Source organism: Cokeromyces recurvatus (genome assembly GCF_025118155.1).
Source record: "Cokeromyces recurvatus strain NRRL 2243 chromosome Unknown BX663scaffold_9, whole genome shotgun sequence".
In the NCBI taxonomy this organism is placed as follows: Eukaryota; Fungi; Mucoromycota; class Mucoromycetes; order Mucorales; family Mucoraceae; genus Cokeromyces; species Cokeromyces recurvatus.
Genome location: NW_026251395.1, coordinates 414,062 through 434,734, shown reverse-complemented (window position 1 = coordinate 434,734; position 20,673 = coordinate 414,062). Strand labels below are relative to the sequence as shown.

At 31.7% G+C, this 20,673-nt stretch overlaps 7 protein-coding genes across 7 annotated transcripts; 5 read left to right on the top strand and 2 right to left on the bottom strand.

The window, feature by feature from the left end:
* Window positions 1-1,784: 1,784 nt before the first annotated feature.
* On the bottom strand, window positions 1,785-6,173 carry BX663DRAFT_432535 (uncharacterized protein; the record flags this gene model as incomplete). Its single annotated transcript, XM_051522942.1, has 4 exons — window positions 1,785-2,007; window positions 2,119-4,161; window positions 4,275-5,190; window positions 5,273-6,173. The coding sequence occupies 4 exons, from the start codon at window positions 6,171-6,173 to the stop codon at window positions 1,785-1,787; spliced, it is 4,083 nt and encodes a 1,360-aa protein (XP_051383936.1).
* Window positions 6,174-7,973: 1,800 nt separating this feature from the next.
* Window positions 7,974-8,363, bottom strand: BX663DRAFT_530594 (uncharacterized protein; the record flags this gene model as incomplete). The annotated part of the gene is made up of 1 exon (XM_051530327.1): window positions 7,974-8,363. One exon carries the CDS (start codon window positions 8,361-8,363, stop codon window positions 7,974-7,976), a length of 390 nt encoding a protein of 129 aa, XP_051383935.1.
* A 1,665-nt stretch (window positions 8,364-10,028) lies between these two features.
* BX663DRAFT_432711 (uncharacterized protein) lies at window positions 10,029-10,630 on the top strand (the record flags this gene model as incomplete). The annotated part of the gene is made up of 2 exons (XM_051522951.1): window positions 10,029-10,182; window positions 10,266-10,630. Coding segments are annotated over 2 exons (519 nt in total), but the record flags the coding sequence as incomplete, so codon positions are not given.
* Window positions 10,631-12,542: 1,912 nt separating this feature from the next.
* Window positions 12,543-14,309, top strand: BX663DRAFT_350283 (cation efflux family-domain-containing protein). The gene is made up of 7 exons (XM_051522168.1): window positions 12,543-12,898; window positions 12,954-13,074; window positions 13,135-13,272; window positions 13,365-13,471; window positions 13,539-13,843; window positions 13,899-14,204; window positions 14,293-14,309. The coding sequence occupies exons 1-6, from the start codon at window positions 12,658-12,660 to the stop codon at window positions 14,115-14,117; spliced, it is 1,131 nt and encodes a 376-aa protein (XP_051383933.1). The 5' UTR covers window positions 12,543-12,657; the 3' UTR covers window positions 14,118-14,204; window positions 14,293-14,309.
* A 912-nt stretch (window positions 14,310-15,221) lies between these two features.
* On the top strand, window positions 15,222-16,807 carry BX663DRAFT_505831 (Alpha/Beta hydrolase protein). Its single transcript, XM_051527115.1, has 6 exons — window positions 15,222-15,415; window positions 15,512-15,652; window positions 15,732-15,749; window positions 15,819-15,947; window positions 16,013-16,168; window positions 16,233-16,807. The coding sequence occupies exons 1-6, from the start codon at window positions 15,260-15,262 to the stop codon at window positions 16,701-16,703; spliced, it is 1,071 nt and encodes a 356-aa protein (XP_051383932.1). The 5' UTR covers window positions 15,222-15,259; the 3' UTR covers window positions 16,704-16,807.
* Window positions 16,808-16,873: 66 nt separating this feature from the next.
* Window positions 16,874-18,652, top strand: BX663DRAFT_485433 (WD40-repeat-containing domain protein; the record flags this gene model as incomplete). Its single annotated transcript, XM_051524611.1, has 9 exons — window positions 16,874-16,970; window positions 17,075-17,117; window positions 17,222-17,320; window positions 17,406-17,523; window positions 17,607-17,685; window positions 17,744-17,879; window positions 17,959-18,035; window positions 18,097-18,536; window positions 18,602-18,652. 9 exons carry the CDS (start codon window positions 16,874-16,876, stop codon window positions 18,650-18,652), a joined length of 1,140 nt encoding a protein of 379 aa, XP_051383931.1.
* Window positions 18,653-18,907: 255 nt separating this feature from the next.
* Window positions 18,908-19,332, top strand: BX663DRAFT_551010 (uncharacterized protein; the record flags this gene model as incomplete). The annotated part of the gene is made up of 3 exons (XM_051531254.1): window positions 18,908-18,943; window positions 19,017-19,133; window positions 19,192-19,332. 3 exons carry the CDS (start codon window positions 18,908-18,910, stop codon window positions 19,330-19,332), a joined length of 294 nt encoding a protein of 97 aa, XP_051383930.1.
* Between the last annotated feature and the right edge of the window lie 1,341 nt (window positions 19,333-20,673).

Here is a 20,673-nt window from a genome sequence, read left to right as displayed (position 1 = left end):
CATATACGATCTCCTTTCTATCCTTACCAGCCAGTTCCGGCTCCTAGGCCAACAATCAGAACAAGAAAAGTACTTGCGACTACTAACCATGGGTGAATACTATTACTTGAATTCTCTTTATCAACATGATTTGTTCTATCACGTAATGTTTCTAAATCAGATTCATTTTCTAAATAGATTGGGATAAATAGAAATATAATTATTAATATCAAAGTTTATTTCTAATTGTATATATTTACGTACTATGATAGGCGTTTGACAGTTCTTGATTACCAGATCTATTTTTTGTAATACTATACCAAGTTTTTGGACGCTTTTTAATCAATAAGCAAGTCATTTTCCAAAATATGTGTTTTTTTTCTTTTTTTTTATTAAAAGAGAGAGAGAGAAAGAGAGAGAGAGAAACGTTATAATGAACTGTAAATAATAATGTATCTTACTTATATACATGTATAATACGAATTATTTTAAGGGATCTAATATAAGAAATGGATATGATAACTATTATTCTTTTACATCTATTGAGCATACTATAAGGTTAATTGCTGTACATAGCCGTTTTAATTTCATTGATATGTATGATTAAGGGTGTGCAAGTGTAAATAATACATTTTAATATTACTAGTTGATTGAACGATTATCATTCTATTTAGTTTATTTTTTTTTTTTATTATTTTACAATAATGATTCTACATGTTGATTTATTAAATAATGTTAGCCATCTTCATAATAAAGAAGGCTATATTGAGTATTTAGATGTGTAATATTAACGAAAACAATTACTTGTTATCATAACTACTTGCTCTTAATTAGAGAGAAAAAAAAAGATAGACCGTAATGTAAGCCGTGGTGATGGCTATAAATATATTTATATTATGCATATATCTACATTTTATATAACAGTACCAAATGAAATAAATATTTAAATGTCAAGACTATTTTATTCATGTACTTGTCTTTTACTGTATGACTTCATTCTCTCCTATTTTTTTTTTAATTAAATATTTCTTATTATTGATATAATATTTATTAAAGATACAACTAGACTTCAGAAAACATAAGATAGTAGAGCAAAATTGATCCCTTTCAAAAAAAAATAATAATAATAAAGATAATAAAAAAAAAACGGATTTGTACAAATTTATATTTATTTATATGAATACAAATATTTTTTTTTTTTTTTTTTTTTTTTTTTTAACAGATAATGTATATTTTAAATTCTTGCACTAATTCATTTAATAACGTTTTGATATTAAATTATAACTCTTGTTTGACCTTTTCCCCTTTGTTTTATTAGTATGTATATCAACTCTATCTTTTTGTTTGCTATCCATCTATATTTATTTTTCTTAAACCATTACAAATTAGAAAAAAAAAAAAAAGAGAATATAGTTTACAAAATTACCGATTTGATTAAAGAAAAAAAAAAAGAAAAAAAAAATAGAAAAAGAGATCCTTATTTAAATAGATGTATGAATTACAGACCCAGAACTAGAACGTATTAAGTGACTATTTACTGTATCTTGTCTAACAAGTTGTTGAGCTGCTAACTGTCTATCAATTTCAGAATTAAAATCTAATAGTGATCGAGGACTTGTATGAACTGAGCTATTATCATTATTATTATTTAAATCAGATAATGATATTTGAGATTGTGTGTATTGTGGCAAATTTAAAGTTTCATGCTGGTTGGTTATACGTTTAACACAAATAGCAGGACTTAAAAAATAAAATAAAATAAAATATTTAGAAAGTTAAATAATAATAACAAGAACAATAAAAACTTACAGTTTCTTTTCGATAAATGCTGCCATCGTTTTCTTCCTTAGTTTATCACCAAATCTTGATCGAGGGAAATTATTGGGATGGACGATTACGACAGCATCTATTAAGAATAAGTGATTTTCCAAAACTGCATTTACAATCAAGGGAATAGCTGATAGTGCATGGTCATTATTTTTAATAGAAGCTACAACAACAATTTCATTTCTATGTTGAAATACAACGCTATTTTTTTTTTTTTTTTTTTTTTTTTTTTTTTTTTTTTTTAAAAAAAAAGGGGGTTAGTTTTCTCAAAATTAATTTGATTAACATTTTCTATTTTTTTTTTTTTTTTACCTCCCACCTGGAGGAATAGAAGGATGACAGCGTTCTATTGATAATTCAATATCGATAGGGAAATGCAACAAGCCATTTCGAATAACTGCTTCACTAGAAGGACCTAATACATATAAACATTGACCCTCTTCTAACATAGGTTGCATCATTCTATTATCTACTCGTCTTCTCACGTTCCATAAGAACCCAAAATCACCTGTTCTCATATACTTCACATTTGGATCATTTCCAACAATAGTAGCTTCAAATCGTTGGTTATGAGCGGCTTCATCCAAACCGAAAAATGTCTTTGCATTACTATCTGAAGAAACCCAGATTTCGCCAATAACATTACTTGGGCAAACCGTTCGTGTCTCAGGATTTACAATAGCTACCATAGTGTTACTGGGGACAATACCTGAATCACTCAAGAGAATACCATATGGTTCTTCCTCTGGATTCAATGCTCGAACAATGCCCTGTCTCAACCAATATGGATCAACAAATAAGGCAATAGGCTCCATCAACATATAAGAGCGAGTGGTGATCATGGGATTACCAATATGACTGTATATAGTATTGATAGACTCCTTATCTAATCGTTGTCGAGCAAAGTATCTTGTCATATGTTGATAGAGTAATGGTTTAGGTCTGTTGTCATTAGCTAGCATAAGGTTCTGCACACCTTTGAGCGTAATATGTTTGCAGTCATTCACATTCATACGATTCATTGCAAACTGAATCAAAGCATTTGTTACGAATGCATCCTTTGTTTTATAGCGTTGAAGTGATTCAAAGAATAAAACTGGATTCAGGTAAAAGTCTTCTGAAGGAATTAAGACTGTGTGACAACCGACATAGACACCACAGAATGCTGCATGTAAAAATCCTAATCCTTCATAAGTGCCAAGACTTGTAGTCACAATACCACGTTGGAATCGCATTTGACATGTCATCTTTTGAGTTCGGCATTGATTTAGAATTGTATCATGGTTCAAGTGAGTATAATATCTAAGTCCATCTGACGAAGTTTGGATAAGAATAATAGTTGGAGAATGTCTATTTGAATTATTAACCCAGCTTGGATGAACTGCAAATCCACTCTCTTTCCCAAAGAGACTGTAGAGTTTAGATGCCTTAGAGACATTAATTATCTCTGGTAGTTTATAGTTTTTAGATGACTTGTTCTTTATAGCTGATTTAATAGCATTATTACGTAAAATATCATCACCCCCAGTGTTAGTAAGGATCGCTGAGATACCAAGCTCATTGGCAACTTGTATCAACTGTTCTGAAAATTCATTGACACGCTGAGGCTGCTGTTGAGGATCTACAGGCTCAAATGGAACGAGGACAACACCAATAGCTAAACAAGCATAAATGCAAAAGATATAATCTATACCAAAGGGGGTAACTATCAGAACTTTTGCACCACGCTTCAACCCCTTCTTTGTTAAATAGGCAGAGATACTTGCAGACTTGTAATTTAGCTTTCGCCAGCTGTATGTCTTTGTATTTGTATTGGATCCTGACTGAGTACAGACAATGTAGGCTGTTTCTTCAGGATATTGAGATGTACGCCATTGTAAGATATCAATAATATTTGTAAATTGTGAAATATCATATTCTGTACGCTCATCAAGAACATGATGTACCTGCTCCATACCTGTATGCTGACGTTGAGGATGTGGCATAATAGCTCCTGTTCTTATCGCCTTTTCGTATGCTGCACCAGATAACCAGATACTCTTGGATGGTTCTTCATTTTCTATTAGATTAAAAATAGTACGATCAACGTCCATTTTAATATATCGAGTACGAAGTTGGCCTTGAAGAAAGAGTTTCTTTGTCATTAAAGGATGAATAACTCGTCGACCATGAATTAATTGTTTAGGTAATCCATTTTCTTTAATGAATGTAATAGCATAAGCCCTTAATCCATGGAATTCTATTAAGGCTTCATCAATTTCAGATGCAATCTTTGTCAGTTCATTTTTTGGGGCATTTGATTCACATACAACAATAGGAAGATGCTGATTTTTTACAACAATTTCAAATATAGTGCTAAAATAAAATAAAATAAAATAAAATATTAACACACACACACACACACATATATATATATATATATATATATATATATAAGTGTAATATATTCTATATAAAATAGAAATTACCATTGATCAATATGAGTACGCTTGCTAAGAGTATTTAATAAGTCATTCGTATAGTAAGTATCCTCTACACCAAAGTCTCTACCTAAGCTCTGTTGACGAATACGTTCTTCATAGGTTCCTAAAATAAATAATCGACCACCAATAAGGGTACCACTTAATCCCGTTCGTAAGAAGGTCCCCTCATAGACCTCAGGATAAGATGAATCTGAGGGCATAATAATCGGACGAGCACGGAAAATAGCATCTGTATGTTTTGGTAAGGCCCAAAAACTACCCGCAATAGAGGGTGAATCAACCCAGACTTCACCAAACGTATCTGGTGGGCAGAGGGTGCCTGTTTCAGGATCAACAATCGCAACAGTAGCTTTGGGCATACAAAAACCGAATGATTCTACCCGAACTCTTTCCCGCTCATTTAAATTTTCTGCTTTCTTGGCCTCTGCTCCAGCTGCAACAACTAACACTTTATTCATTCTTAATGCATTCGCATCGAATAGACAGGTAAATATATCACGAGATCCCCCCGGAGCTAATACAGACTGTGTAGTCATTATCGGACGTGTCATCTGTTGTCCATCCTCTGTCGTAATCTCTTCCTCTCTTTCAATGTGTTCTTCCATAACTACAGGCCCCAGATTGTCCCTCATACTAAGAATTTTACCACCATGTTCAGGTAAAGATAGAATAGGACACACAACTTCTAGGGGATTATCTGTATTACCTAATGGACGAAGAAGTTTATCTGCAATGTACTGATTAAGTTCAGGTTGAATCGTGCTTGTATCTATAATTAAATAGCGAAGTGCTGAAAGATCGGGTGTCACTTTTTTGCTATGGAGCTTGACCTCTTTGGTATTAGACTGAAAATAGTTCGTAATTTGTTTCATAGACATATAATCTGCTAATGCCATAGTAGCTATAAAAAAAAACACATATTCATGTTATCTTTATTCACATCATATAATATATATATATATATATATATTTCATTTAGTTACCTTTATATTTTGAAATCACATATATCCAGATAGCTGGAGTGTCGACTATAGATCCATTACAAAATATAGTTGTATTGCCTGAATAGATAGATTGTAGTACAGAAAGAACCAATCCAATTTGTTGTCTTGGTTCAAAGTAGCTTACAACGACTTCAGACGGATGGCCGTTCCTATTTGGTTTTACTTCAACATTACCATTGGATGTTGTGTTTACGATTGTTTCCGTTGTAGCAGCTTGGAAAGCAGCACATTGCTCCATAATTGAAGCATGTGATATCATGACACCCTTTAATTCTCCATTACTTGCTTTAGCATACTCAATATAGGCGGCTTCGGGAGTATGAATAGGAGGATAATCGGAAGAATTCTTAGGAGGATACCAAGTTCCCATGTCATTTGTTTTCCACCAATTAACATTAAAGGGTAGATCAATCGATTTTGTTTGCATATCCTTTGTAAATGCACGATGATTATGCTCAGTTGTTAAAATTAAATGAATATTGGCCACTGCTAAGATAAATGAAAGCTCAGACAAGTCCTCTGCAGCATTGATAGGTACAGCTACAATGCCAGCTAAAAAACATGCAAATAGGGCTGGAATAAATTCAAGAATTTCAGATCTTCTATAAATCAGGGCAACTCGGTCTCCAGTTTTCATATTACTGCTATTACGTAAAGTTTGGGCTATCTTTTCCGCACGAGCATTTAATTTTTCCCAACTTAACATCACAGGCTCCTTTCCACGCGAATCCACAAGCAAAAATGCATTATCTGCTTTGTTTTTGCTCTTTGTTGCTCTAAACCTTAGTATCTCTGCAAGGTTTTTAAAGTCTGTTAAAATGGTCTTATTATCAGCATTATATAATTCAAAAGAGATAGGACGGCCCTTAAGGGGTGTCATTTGACGTCCGGCTAAATCAGACAAGAATATTTGATCTATAGGGTCATTCAATTTTAATCGAGGCTGCGGAGCGGGCTCAATTGCCTTAAAGGAGGTTGCCATATAGCTATTTCTATATCGACTACGTCCCATACTTGAATTTGATAGGGAACGGAAAACAGATATAGGCATAGATGCTGAATCTATAGAGGACACTGCACTATTTGCTGACATTGAATGGCGTATTTGACCACCTGATGCTGATATAATAGATGGTTCCCTTCCAGTATTTGATTTTCGTGAAATAGATGATGTTTCTATAATACGTTATACAAAACAGTTAATAGTGGTATTACAAATATTAGTATTAAACAAAGATATACCCCAATCCCCTACATATTCTGGCTCTGTTACTAAGTCTGATTTTTGCCGCGTGTTATTTTGACTGTAGCCCATATTGAATGCGGAGTGATCATATTTTGAGTCCATTGATGGTGATCTGCTATGCTGTTGTGAAAATGAAGGAAGAAGATGCGTTGGTGTAGAAGGGCCGCCACTATGTAGACTAATAGAAGGAGGTCGATAACCATAGCCATTTTGAGATTGTTGAGGGCGATACATAGGATTCATTTGAGTGTTAGAAGATGGAAGAAGAGGTGGAGTGGGTCGTATAGGAGGACGTCCAGAAGGATATGCATTTCCATACATAGGACGAAAGTTGCCCATACGAGGATCAAAAGCAGGTCTATTCATATAGTTTTGTGCGGGTCTGTAATTATTTATTGGTGCATAGGGTCGAGATGGTTGAATATTATTCATTGGCGCATGATTTGCCAAAATATGGGAAGGCGGTGGTGGTGGTGGTGGTGGTGGCGGTAGTGGCTGTGAATAAGGAACAGAAGGTTGATTATTACTTATTGTTTCATCATTATGCTTATTTTGTACAAAATTTTTATGATTTTCCATCATTAAAGCGGCACCTTTATTATCATGGTTAACGGGTGAATGAGTCGGCGATGGAAGGAAATCTAAAAAATCTGTAACATCAGCTGCACTTGGTTCAGGTCCAAGGTCAAGAAATGCATCAGCTGTATTGCTGTTTTCTTGTTCAGTATCGTTGACTTGAATTTCATTCTTTATTGATGATGAAGACTTCTTTAGTAAAGGTGAATTCAATGACTGGCTAGTCTCTTCAATTACATCTTGGTAAGTAGCAAGTATTTGATTCCTCTTTTTTTCATATCCCTTTTGAGTAATGTCACCTTCTTCCAATTCAAGGTCAAGACATTGTAGCTGGCTTGCGACCTCCCATGGAAGATCGTCGTACGAAAACTTTGACATGGCGTGGAGTAAAAATGATTGTTAACCACGCAAAAAAAAAAAAAAAAAAAAAAAGAAAAAAAAAAGGAAAATAAAATAAAACCACAAAGAGATTAAGAAATAAAGGGTTTTATTACAAATAAGTATAATAATAACAAGTCTATTGCTACTTTTTTTTTCAAGGAAAAAGATAGTGAAAAAAAAAAGATTGTAGAAGATGATATTTTTATATTTTTGTTTTGCCGTGTTTTAAAATTCAGCAAATAGTTGCGTTTTTGTGTTTTTTTGACCGAATGAGCATATAGCATTTTTCATCTGCTGTATTGCCCCTAGTCAGTTCTAATAGTATATAAGTAAGAAAAACCACTCTTATGAGACAAAAGGGAAAAGAATAAAAGTATATGTGTAAAAGGATAAAATAAATATGATGAGTTAGACAGAAATAAAGTAATTGGAAAAAAAAAAAAGATCAGTAAGATAAAATTCAGGGTATTAGCACTGTTAGTTGAATAACCATTTCACCAATAGTAAACCAGGTTCTGAGGGAGGATCTGGAGGTAGCCTTTCATGAAAGAGATAATTCATTTCATGTAGGATGATACAAATAACTGGCCAACGGATTGTCCAATGAGCCATATCCTGTGAGCATTTTAGCTTTTTAGTCAGTAGTTGGTTTAGCAGGAAGCAGAGTGGGTCGGTGACCGTTCTTGGCATTTGGAGTCGATGGTGCATATGTAGACACTCAATAGAATGAGTACGACTGAACGTTTGAGAAGGATGGTAGGGACATGGACGAGATATACCGCCAGGTATCCAACCGAGGCGCCAGCGGAGGACTTGACTTCTTTCCGTATTTGTCATGGGCAGCCAAAGAATTGGATCGATGATCATATTAGAATGACATGCACGAATAAGCTTGGAATTTAAGCCCTGACGGAGGTGTTCTTATTGAGTTTTTTGAAAACGCAGACAGAGCCGTTTGAAAATCTTTCTATCAAGTTCGTCCAAGATAGGGGCAGATTCTCTCCAGAGTGGGTTGACTGTTAGTTTATACCATTGAGAATGGCTGCTAGACATTTAAAGATGAGGTAGAAGTTTGTTCAGTAATGTATCGTTGGGTATTTGCATTGATCGAATAAGGCATTTAGCTTGCAGAATAGTAGCTCAGGTCATCATTGAAGGTTGTTGTACTAGGTGCAGCATTCTGTACAATGGGAAACTGATTTACTACTGAGAAAATATGTGGATTTTTTTCGATTTGGGGGTGGGATTCTTAAAGATAGTCAGCTTCTCTAGCACTTGTACCACTATAGCACTACGCGATCTAAGAATGAAATTCAAAATTCATTTGTATAGAACTTTTAGTTGGCCAACAAAGTTTCTATTGTTTAATGAAAGCGGAAGCAATTCTGCTCAATTCTGAAAAAAAAGGGGGGATCAAAATGAGCAGCGTGTATAACAACTTATACATAGGAAAAACCTTGTTCTTTTTTTCCCCTTAGAGTATGGCGACCTACAATCATGCTATCTATTGTAATATATATGTTGGAATAAATGCCGTTTATAAAGGAAAACTGTGATAAAATCAACCTAATTTAAATGATTGATCTACCTGCAATAATAAAGTGAGGCAATACAATCATATTAAAGTATGAAAAGATCCAATACAAAAGACAATAGATACTGCCCTGTAACTGAATGTAAATATTGATGAATAATAAAAATAAAACACTTTGGGAGGCTAGTGTGTAGACGTGATATATTGAATTAATATATTCGAGACTTGTGAAATACCAGTTAGCAAGCCAATACTTTTGTATGCCTGGTTTGTCCACAAATCTTGTTCTTTCTTTCTTTTTATTTTAAACAACATGCGTACACCCATTTATGCTAATGTTGAAGCTTTTATACAGGCTAAGAAACAGCACAAGTATGAAAGCATACAAGCAGGAGCTGTTAATGATAACGCAAACAAACAATTTATGAAAAGGGGTAATATAAACTATATTGTTTGATAAAACAAACTAACTCAAACTATTAAAAGGTGTCAAAAGAAAGAATACTTATAAAGAAAAGAAAGATAAAGCAAATGAAAAAAGGGCAAGAAGCTCTACTTCTTCAAACAATCAAAACTTAACGTGTAAATCTTGCGACAATATTGGTCATTCTTCAGCAAGGACTAAAGAATGCCCAAACCATAACTTTACATTAAAAGAGTTACTGAACAGAAATCTTGGATTTAATTATCAAAGATACACTGTTTCTCTACCGCTGAAATCCTTTGTGTCTGCAGCAAATCAAAATGTCTACGAAGAAGCTCTTAAAAAAACAAGATTCTATCAATGTTTTTACGAAAAGTTGTCTTCAATGCCCAGTTTTTCGTTAATTTCTATATACTAAGACATCCAAACAACTTATCGAATTTATTTTTTGAACAAAACTTTTGGTACTCTATCTGTAGAGTGGCGAACGAAAATATATCTAACGAGCAGCTCTCATCAAAGTATCCTCAAATTCCGGTTTTTTTTTTCAGATACGTGGATAGAACTTGCCGGCATTGAAGGTGTTGACTTGATAGTGAAAAGAAATGGTCTGACCAATTATGGTCAAGTGTTTTCAAGTGCCTGCGAGGCTTTGGCTACATGTTACAACAACTACTACATAGAATACTTTCAAACTTTTATAGCAAATTACTTCATATATATGGTGCGTGCAAAATTTCCCATGAGAAATTTTTTTTTAGAAAATTAGCACTGCACACCACTACAAATATTGACATTTTTTTATCAAAAGGGGGTGAAGATATCCATTATAAATATATAGTATTCAAACGTGTCTCAAATGCGGTGCTTTCTCATGAGGTACAACCAGCTATGGATGGCAATATTGCTTTTTCATTAAATGAAGAAGCCCAAGGCAACATCCGTGCTCTCTTAAAACTATTGATTTTGGAAATTAGAAACAGATTACCTTCGTTTCCGATGACAAAAGAAACTCTCAATAAAGCACCTTCTGGTATAATACCAGCATTAAGGTATATTCTGGTTAAATACGAAGCCTTAATTGAAGAAAACCTACAACCACAGCCTGGTTTACTAGAACATTCAGAGCAGACAAATCCACCAAATAGAAAAAGACCAAAAATAGAAGAAGGTTAAGAAGAATAAAAAGACAAGCAAAGACAATGAAAAGAAGTTCGTTCCACCCAGGCTCTTTAGTTTGTTTCCAGAACCAAGTTTTCGTTGGCGTTTTACAAAGATCGATAACCAAAATTTAGGTGGCATATTTCCTTGGGCTTTTTTTGGAGAAACAAGATGAAGAAACTCCTTTTCAACAGATACGAAGATGTTTCTTTGCCTACTTTGATTTTTCGAAATTAAACATTAACAGTCAAGTGTTAACATTGTTTACGAGAAATAAGCACACTAATTTTGAATTTGAGTAGTCTTGAAGATTTAATAGATTTGCCTCATCGAAAAAGAAAGATGATTTTTAAATAGCATGTATACAAACGGATATACATGTAGGATATCATTCTGTAGAAAAACACAGGCAACATCGCCTAGTATAAGCAAGACTTCTTTGGAACTGCACGATTTTACCAGTGAAGAAATAAATAGATATTTTAGACCTTGTGCTGTAGGCCCAAATAGAAAAGATGCATTCGTCTTTTATCATGGGAATACAGTCATAAGGTGTTTGTCTTCAGCCAAATACTATGACATGAGTGGAAATGTATATCGACAAAAAATGGAAATAGAGAGCAAAAGAAGATCCAATGTAGAGTCTGTTGAAACACAAATTCCTTCATCGAAAACCATGTCCATAGATCATTATAAAATGTACATCACCTATATGCTACAGCATATGGAAGTTCTGTTCGATTTTTACAGTTTTGAAACTGCTAGAATTAACTGGCTTAATTATGTCGGTTCTCAGCACGCAGTTGAAAATGCTGTCAGCATTCTTATTAACGGCTTAAAAAAATACAACAAAAAAAAAGAAGAGTAAAGACAAAAAGAAATAAGAGAAAAAGAAGACATATTCATGAATACTTTGTATTCTTGTTATTCATAACCTTTTTTTTTTTTTTTTTTTTGAAAGAGAACACAAGGAGAAGTTTGAGGAGGGCGACCACCGCAAGATGCCGTTAGTTGTATTTGGCAATGGACTTAAAAACAAAAGCCAGGTAAAATTTAAAGGGCTAAAGCATGGTATATCAGAAAAGATATACAGGCAGCTGAAAATACGAGAAAAGCTTGGGGAATTGTTGCTTCTAGACATAGACGAATACAAAACATCCAAGGTAAAAAATACATACATGTGAATATAATAAGCGTACTAATGCAATATATTGCACCTGTACTGTATAGACATGCAATTCCTGTCTTGAAACCAAGCTTCAAAACTTCGCATGTGGAAAGGGAGATGATGCTATATTTATTGAAATCGAGATATGATGGCTGCAAAGAATATGTTAACCATTGCTACATCAAACTGGAGCGGAAATGATCGTCCCAATGTCTTCAAAAGACAAAGCGCCACCTCGAATGTGGCTGTCACGTTCCATCTCGGTGGGGTATCGACTTAATGATCTTACAGGTAAAGCCAAATTTAAATTTTTACTTTGAACTTAAGCTAGACGTTTGAAAATTAATTTTGATTCGTCCAGAAAAAAACTAACATTGTCTGGATTTGAAGTGTAAAAACTGTAGAACACGCTTGAAGCTTTGTTCTACAACATTGTTTATTTGAAATTAAGCAGATGAAGTCTATTAATCAGGATAATAAAAACTCTGGTAATAGTGTTGATAAAGTTGGTATTGCTTTACAAACTTCAGCTCCATTATATTCGAAAAGGCATTATGGACCCATTCCATCACGTCATGATCATAATCATAAACAAAGTGGAATAGCAGATCAGGTACGTAACATGCTTTCAACATATATATAATATCCTTAACAAGTTATCTTGTTACCATAACCTAAAAAATAGAATCGATATAATGTTACTAATATCCCAACTGTTCAGTGTACGACAAAACAAGCAGATGTCAATTTTTCAAATGTTCAGAATGTGAATGGATTTGTCAACCAACACAATTTGTCTCAGGAAATTGCACATAAGCCCAATCACAATAACAACTATTCCTACAATTATGATCACACACATCAGCATGAAGTTATGAAAAGTGATAATCATCAACATAATAATTATATTGATGATCACCATGACCATGTTCACAAACACAACATCCATCAGCATAATCATTCATTCTCCCCAGTTTATACACCGCCTTTACCATCCTGGTTTCAGGTTTTTTCTCATCTTGCGCCTATTCAAAAGACAATATTTACTTGGTTTCTAATACATGGCAGCATTGGTATTTGGTTATATTGTATAGGAGTCAGTTTGGAAAGTTTATGTAAGTTTATAAAATTCTACACGTTTGGAAGAAATTGATTCTTTTTTTGTATTAGCACTGGTTGGATTCTCATATTTGATGTTATTTGACGCATTGGGCGTATTAAATTTGTTTATATCAAGTGTCTTGAAAACACAATCTGCATTTAGTATATCAAATATAAAACAGCCATTTGGGTATATTATTACAATATTAAACAAAAAGTAAAAGCTTTCTTTTTATATATTCTATTATAGAGCGCATAGATATGAGATCGTATTTGCATTAGGAACAAATATTTATCTTCTTTTTGCTACTATGCATAATACAAAAGAATCATTAGAACATTTTTTGTTAGAAAGTCATCATGTACAAGAGGAACACGAAAATGGAGAGTAAAAAAAAAAAAAAAAAAAAAAAAAAAAAAAAAAAAAAAAAAATGCATAAATAGATTGAAGAATTTACATGCAAAAATTATTATTTATAGACATCATACAAAGCTTACTTTAGGCATGTTTCTTTTGATGGGATTTGCAATAACGGCAACATGTCTTTCAAGTATAACATTAGGAAATCATGATAATTTTGTACGTTGTAAGTAAAATAGGATCCAAGTAGATATGTAATATTAGATGTATTAACATCAATATACATACAAAAGACTTGAGAAAAAGACCAACAATCGTACATGGAATTGTATATAGTGTAATCAATAGAGCAAGAGGAAATCCTATTCATGTTCTATTATCAAACATTTATTCATCTTCAATTGCATTATGTGGATCAGTAATCTTACTATTTTATATGTTTGGTGCTGCTACCCCTTTTTTTGATAAAATGTTAGCATTGTTTGAATCAGTGGTCATGTTTTATTTAGGATATCCTACCGCTAAAGCATTAGCAAAAATCTTATTACAAACAACACCTATTGCAGTTCAAAATGGCGTGGAGAATAGACTTCGAGAAGTAAAATATTAAAAAAAAACAATTTTACACTTTTGAGACTTATCTGTCATTGTAGATTCTACAAGATCCTAATATTATTCATGTAAATCATACTCATTGTTGGCAAATAACTTATGGTAAATGTGTAGGAACAATAGAAATTCAAATTAAACCTGAAGCAGATGATCAGGCAATACTACGATTTGTATATCAAAAATTAGAAGGATTAACGAGTAATAATTTTGAGACTTCTGGCAATAATAGTAGTGAACTTACTGTTAGTATCGTGAAATAATCTTCAAAAGGAAAGACAACGATACTTTACCTCCAAGAAAAATAAAATAAAATATGAATTTAAATATAAAAATGCTTACAGTATCAAGTTGTAAATCCCTCTCTTCCTTTCTCTTTTTATATATAAATATTTATTTCTTTTAATGCTTACTCTTTAAATGCTATTTTTGAATTAGTATGCAGAACTTAGTATCAACAATAAGCTTATCTATGAAGATAATCACGACAGCTTACTTGATAAACATAGACATAAATGCAACAGATACAGAAGAAAGCCATACAAATATAATTCCATTCCTACAAGCTTAAGGTGTAAAAGCCGTTATTCGAGTTTTTCTCTTGGAATACATACTTTTGTGTGTTCGCTCTACTTATTTTTTTTTTAGTGGCAGATTTACGCAATAAAAGCCTATTTAATTGTAATAAAACATACTTACTTACTTTCTACTAACAGTGATTGTTGGTTGAAAATCATCATTTGAATCTTCTTGAATCATACAAGTAAGATAAAGCAGTCTTTGTTTTTTTTTTTTCGTTAAACACACCATCCTTTTGTATCATCAATATACTCTATTATAAGTAGTCTGTAAATCGATGGTTATAACAGAAAAAGAGAGATTGAATTGTTGTTTATCACAGATTGTGTATTAAATCTAATTTATTGTCCTCTATATCAGTTTGAATACAATAGACTGGAAATTAGAACGATTCGATACTGTGATATTCACGTAATAAAATAAGAAAAGAAAAAATCCATAAGATATAACTATTAGAGTATTTCGCTATTCTGGAAGACGATCGAGAACTAACTACTGTTAAATACTTTACCCCTTTTTTGACTCGTTTCATTTAAATCAATAAGCCGTTTCAAAGAGGAAGAAAAGTAATTTACCTCTTGTAATTCATATTTTGTTAAATTAACAATCAATAAAGTATTTTTTTTTCTTATTTTAATAATGTATCTTTTTCAAATATTGTATACTAAATGATTCAATTAAGGAAAATGGGTACAAATCACTTCTTGTTATTTCGTACAAAACCTAATGTTTGATGTCCCAATGATAATATTTTTTAAAGCTCCGTAATTATATCTCTCCTTGCTTCCTTTTTTTTTTTTAACTTTTTTTTTTGTTTCTCTTTATAATGCCAAATTCAATATTAAAAGGACATGTACCAAACTGGTTGAGTTATGCTTTAACATTTACCGGATTAACTGGACTAACAGGAGTTATTCTGATATATATTTACCAATGTAAACTTATTTATCCTGCTTCATATCCAGAAGGCTCACGCCAAAGTGTAAGCCTTAAACTACTTGATTATTATTATTATTATTATATTTGTATATTTACATATTTTTTTTTTTTTAAAAAAAAAAAATACATGTTATTCTAGGTAGCTGTACCTTCTGATTATGGAATGGAATACAATGAAGTGGATTTAAAAACTAAAGATGGTGTTAATTTGAAAAGTTATATAATTATTCGACCCAATGTAGAAGAAGCAAAACGAATGCCTACAATTTTATATTTCCATGTAAGTTAAAGAAAGTTGAGACATAATTATTAAGAGTATAAATATATCTTTTCTTTTTATATATATATATATAAAATAGGCTAATGCAGGAAATATGGTAAGAAAGAAATTATAAGGGAATGAACCAGAAGAGAATAATAATCCTGTTGTTTATACTCACATTTAGGGACACCGACTGCCAATTGCCAAAATATTACATGATAAATTTAAATGTAACGTTGCCATGTTATCGTATAGAGGATATGGAAAAAGTGAAGGGAGTCCAAATGAGAAAGGTCTAAGAATAGATGCGCAGGTGATGATCAAACTATACAAATGACTGACTAACTAATTATCTGATAAACTAATAAAATCGAGTAGACAATGTTAGATTATATAAGAGAGCATACCATTCTTAAGAATACCCCTCTAATTGCTTATGGTCAATCTATTGGAGGCGCTGTTGCAATCGACCTTGTGGCTCGTAATGAGAATTCATTTTCTGGTTTAATGATCGAGAATACCTTTTTAAGTTTGGTAGAGTCTAATACTTGTATAGAAGAAGAAGAAATGATTTTAACTCACTATTTTTTAATTATAGCCCAAGTTAATTCCCACTGTAATTCCATTTTTAAAGCATTTCACTTTTCTTTGTCATCAGCAGTGGCCCAGTGAGAAAAATATTCAACGTATTGTGAAAACACCTATCTTGTTCTTAGCTGGAGCAAAAGATGAGTTAGTACCACCTATCCATATGGTTAAATTAAAGGATTTAAGTGAAACTCGTGCTCCAAAAATTTGGATTCCTTTTCCAAATGGCACACATAATAATACATGTATGCAACCTGGTTATTTTACTGCTATTCATGAATTTTTAGAAAGATATATCTTAAAACAAGATGTAGATGATGCTAAGAATGGAGAGAATACACTGGACCAAACTTATATTGACGGCCAACCTGTTAATGAAAACAATGATACATCTTCTACATTAATGAGTGGTACAACTGATGTAAAAGGAATAACTCATAACCTTCAAGTCGAAGAAATTGAGCTTGAAGAAGCAAAATAAGAACAATACATATTTTTTTTTTCTTTTTGTAGAAAAATTAATAATAAAAAAAAATAGAATTGTTAATTTAAAACGTTAGTATTATAAAACGTATTTATTGGAAAAATATGCAATTTTTTTAAACGAATGATATATTTAAATTCCATCATTTTTTTTTTCCTTTTATTATCATGTACAGTTTTTTGAAGAAAAGAGAATATGGACAAATTAATCCACTGAAATTAGAAAGAGCCGTAATAACTAAAAGAGTATACAAAATACAATTAAGTAAAACAAAAGAATTAGCTCTCTCACACAGAGGTATTTTATTTTATTGGGAAAAACGAAAAAAAAAAGAGGAAATAGTATCTCTTAATGCTTAATTCTTGTAGGTGGAGTTAATTCAATTAAAGTTGAAAACATTGAGCAACGATAGTAAGATCAACTAAATTTATTTTATTTTATTTTATTTTATTTATTTATTTAAACAAATCTATTTATGTTTTGGTGGGTTACTCTGGGGGGGGGAAACAAAATAGCTTATTAACAGGTGGAGGTGATGGTAAAGTACATGTGTATGATTTAGCCACAGTTCCTGCCAATCATTCAAAGAATGAACCTATAGCAAGTACTCCAAGGTAACATACTAATTACTATCTGGGAATATATATGTGTATATGCATATATTTAAAAGGAAGCTTGTTTACTAATATTTATAATCAGAGAGGAGAGACATAAATACGCTGTCACTTCGGTGAGCTGGTACCCGTTTGACACAGGCATGTTTGTAACATCAAGCTATGACACAACTATTAAGATATGGGATACAAATACAATGAAGGTATATATATATACGTATATTTATATACATTTGTATATGTATATATTTTGGTAAAAAAAACTAATTGACATTTAACATGTTAGTCAGCTTATGAGTTTGAATTAGAGTCGAGAGTCAATTCTCAAGCTATATCACCTATTGCCTCACATTGTTTAGTGGCCAGTAAATGATAAACAATTTTTGTTTTTTGTTTAATAATTAATTATTAAATATCGACAAGGTGCGGCTACTGAGCCTAGAATTAGGTTGTGTGACTTGAATAGTGGAGCTTTTACACATTCATTGACGGGTCACTCTGGATCAGTTTTATCATGTATATGGTCTACAAATCATGAATATATGTTATATTCTGGAGGGTATATTTAGTCACTTTACTATGATTACTCTGTATATAATTTACGAAATTGTTTGTGTGTGTGTGTTTTTTTTTCTTAGTATGGATAGAACAATTCGTGTTTGGGATATAAGACGTGCATCATCTTGCTTAATGTCTCTTGATCAAGAGAATGCTAGTAAGTCATTTGATGTACAAATGAATGATAGACTATTTTATTCATACATATACATATAAAGTTGATCGCAACCCTTTAGCAGAAACAAATTCGGCACATGGAAAAGGAATAAACGGTTTAATCGTAACAGGAGATGGACGATATTTAGTATCGCTTGGGCTAGATGAAAAGATTCGGTTATGGGATACAAAGACGGGACATAATACATTTGTAAATTATGGGTCCAGTTGGCGAAATAGATATAAATTATGTTTACAGGCAACTATATCTAGTCCTGATGTTTGGCCACCTCTATTGTTTATACCAAGTGATGACAGACAAGTTCTTATTTATAATCTACTAGATGGGACATTGATTCGACGATTAAAAGGAGCTTATGGAAGAGTGATTTGTGTTGAAAAGAGAGAAGCTTATCAAGAATTTTATAGTGGGTCAAATGGTGGTGAAATATTAACCTGGGAGCCACCTATGAATGAAGAAAATGGAGTGGAAGTTGATGAGGTATTTTATAAAACGTAAATACAGCATATAAGTTATGTATAAACGATTCAAATGATTTACTCTAGGCCGATTTAGATTCATGGTCTGCTAGTGAAGAAGAAGAAGTAGAGACTTGAGTTTAATAAAGTATTTTTTCGTAAAGGGTCTTGTGAGATCTATCACTTACTATTCTTATGTGTACTTTGTGTTACTGAAAAAAAAAAGGGCTTGACTTTTCTTCTCAAAACATTCGGGCCCGAATACGATGAAACACTGCTAATTACTCATTAAAAAGAAGAATATATAAAACATTGCGGCTTTTGTCTTTTATCTTTTTTCTTTTCTTTTACTCTCTTTCTCTTTTCATTTGATATATTCTAATATTACTAAAAATGGGTTGCTGTATTTCACATCCTTTCTTTGAAAAAGTAAATACAATCGATATATACATGTATATTTCGATTTAAGAGTCATTTTGAAATAATAATTAAGATTCTATAGGAAACTGTTTATGAAGTAACTTTAGATTCAGACGGTGTAGCTCATCGAGTTCCTAAAGGGCAAGGTACTCACTTTATTCATGTATCTCCTAGTAATGAAACACATCTTGAAGAGAAGGTACATATAGCTATTGATTTTATATATGCTTAAATTTTAATCTTTATTTTCAATATAGACAACACAATCTTCTGCAACTAATAAATGGCCTTCACTTGCAATATCACCAATTTATACTAAACGTGTCCATCCCACAGTTAATAGCCATAATGATAATAATAACGAAACTAAAGAAATAGAGGAAAAAGCATCAACATAAGTATAGGCATATTTAGGTTACAAAATGACATATTTGTCAAAAAAAAAAAAAAAAAAAAAAAGGAAAGGACTCTCTTTTGTTACAAATGAAACTATATAATAATTATTATATGTACATATATTATTATCCCCTTTTATACTTTATATAAACATATACATACATGTATATAAATATCATGTTTGATCTATTTGTTGTAAATAAATAAACACACATTAATGTATTAAAACTAAATTACTTTTGTCTCAAGTCATTCGTTTCATATACTGTGACAGAGTACTTGAAATATCCCTTATTTTTTTTTTTTAGTCATTTGTTATTAACGAAAATGATCTATTTAGCCTAATTAGTTTTATTTTAAACAAAAAGGTCAGAATATTGTTTATTATGTCGGTTTATAGTCGTCGTCCTTTACTGTGTCACGAATGGGAACAATAACGTTTTTCCATATTTCGTTATATGTGTAAAAATAACTTTTCTTTTTCTTTTCTTCTTCATTATCTTTAATATATTCAGCCACATTAAGTAGATATAGAATAGCTTTCTACATACTTTATTCTATATTAGTTGAACTTTTTTTTTTCTTATATAGTTATGTAATATTACATTTGTTCAAGTATTTCAAGTTGTTTATTATTATTACGTTATGTTTGTTTAGGCTCCAAATATGGAGTCGATGTCTTTCAAAATAGTGGTTAAGTTTAATTCTAGATTAGCATAAAGAAAATTAAAAGCAATCGATAATTATTAAAAGCAAAAGGCTTAGAGGATATTCTATTTAATTATTAGTGTCTATTCAACATACTGTACGACAAAACATATTTTTATGCTAAAATATAAATAGAATTTCGCATGATATAGAAATCAGTTTACTTCATATATTTTATTAACGGGGTAGGATTCAATAAGTTAAAGAGAAAAGCTTATTCAATTATAGAAAGCACTATATCCAGAGAAGAATAGTAAATTTAAATTTGAAATATGAGAGCCTATCTCTCTAGTTCCTTTTCCTTTAGGTCGCTATCCTTAACAGTTTATATGCATTTTGTTTTACTCTTAAAGGATATTCACTGTTCAGTACATATAAATAGTTATTATAAAAGTTTAAAATACCAGAATACAAACTTTTTTACATTCTAAAATCTGTTACTTAATGGTATTCTGAATATGTTTGATATTTGATTTACATATTTTAATGTTCCAAATTGAGTACCACCAAATTCTTTTAGACTTGTTCATAATGTAGAAGAAATTCCCCCTTCCAAAAAAAAAGAATCTTTTCAGCATAAGGGAGATAAAAGAAGAAAGAGAGTATATTCAACGTAAAGAGAGATTGTAGCTAAC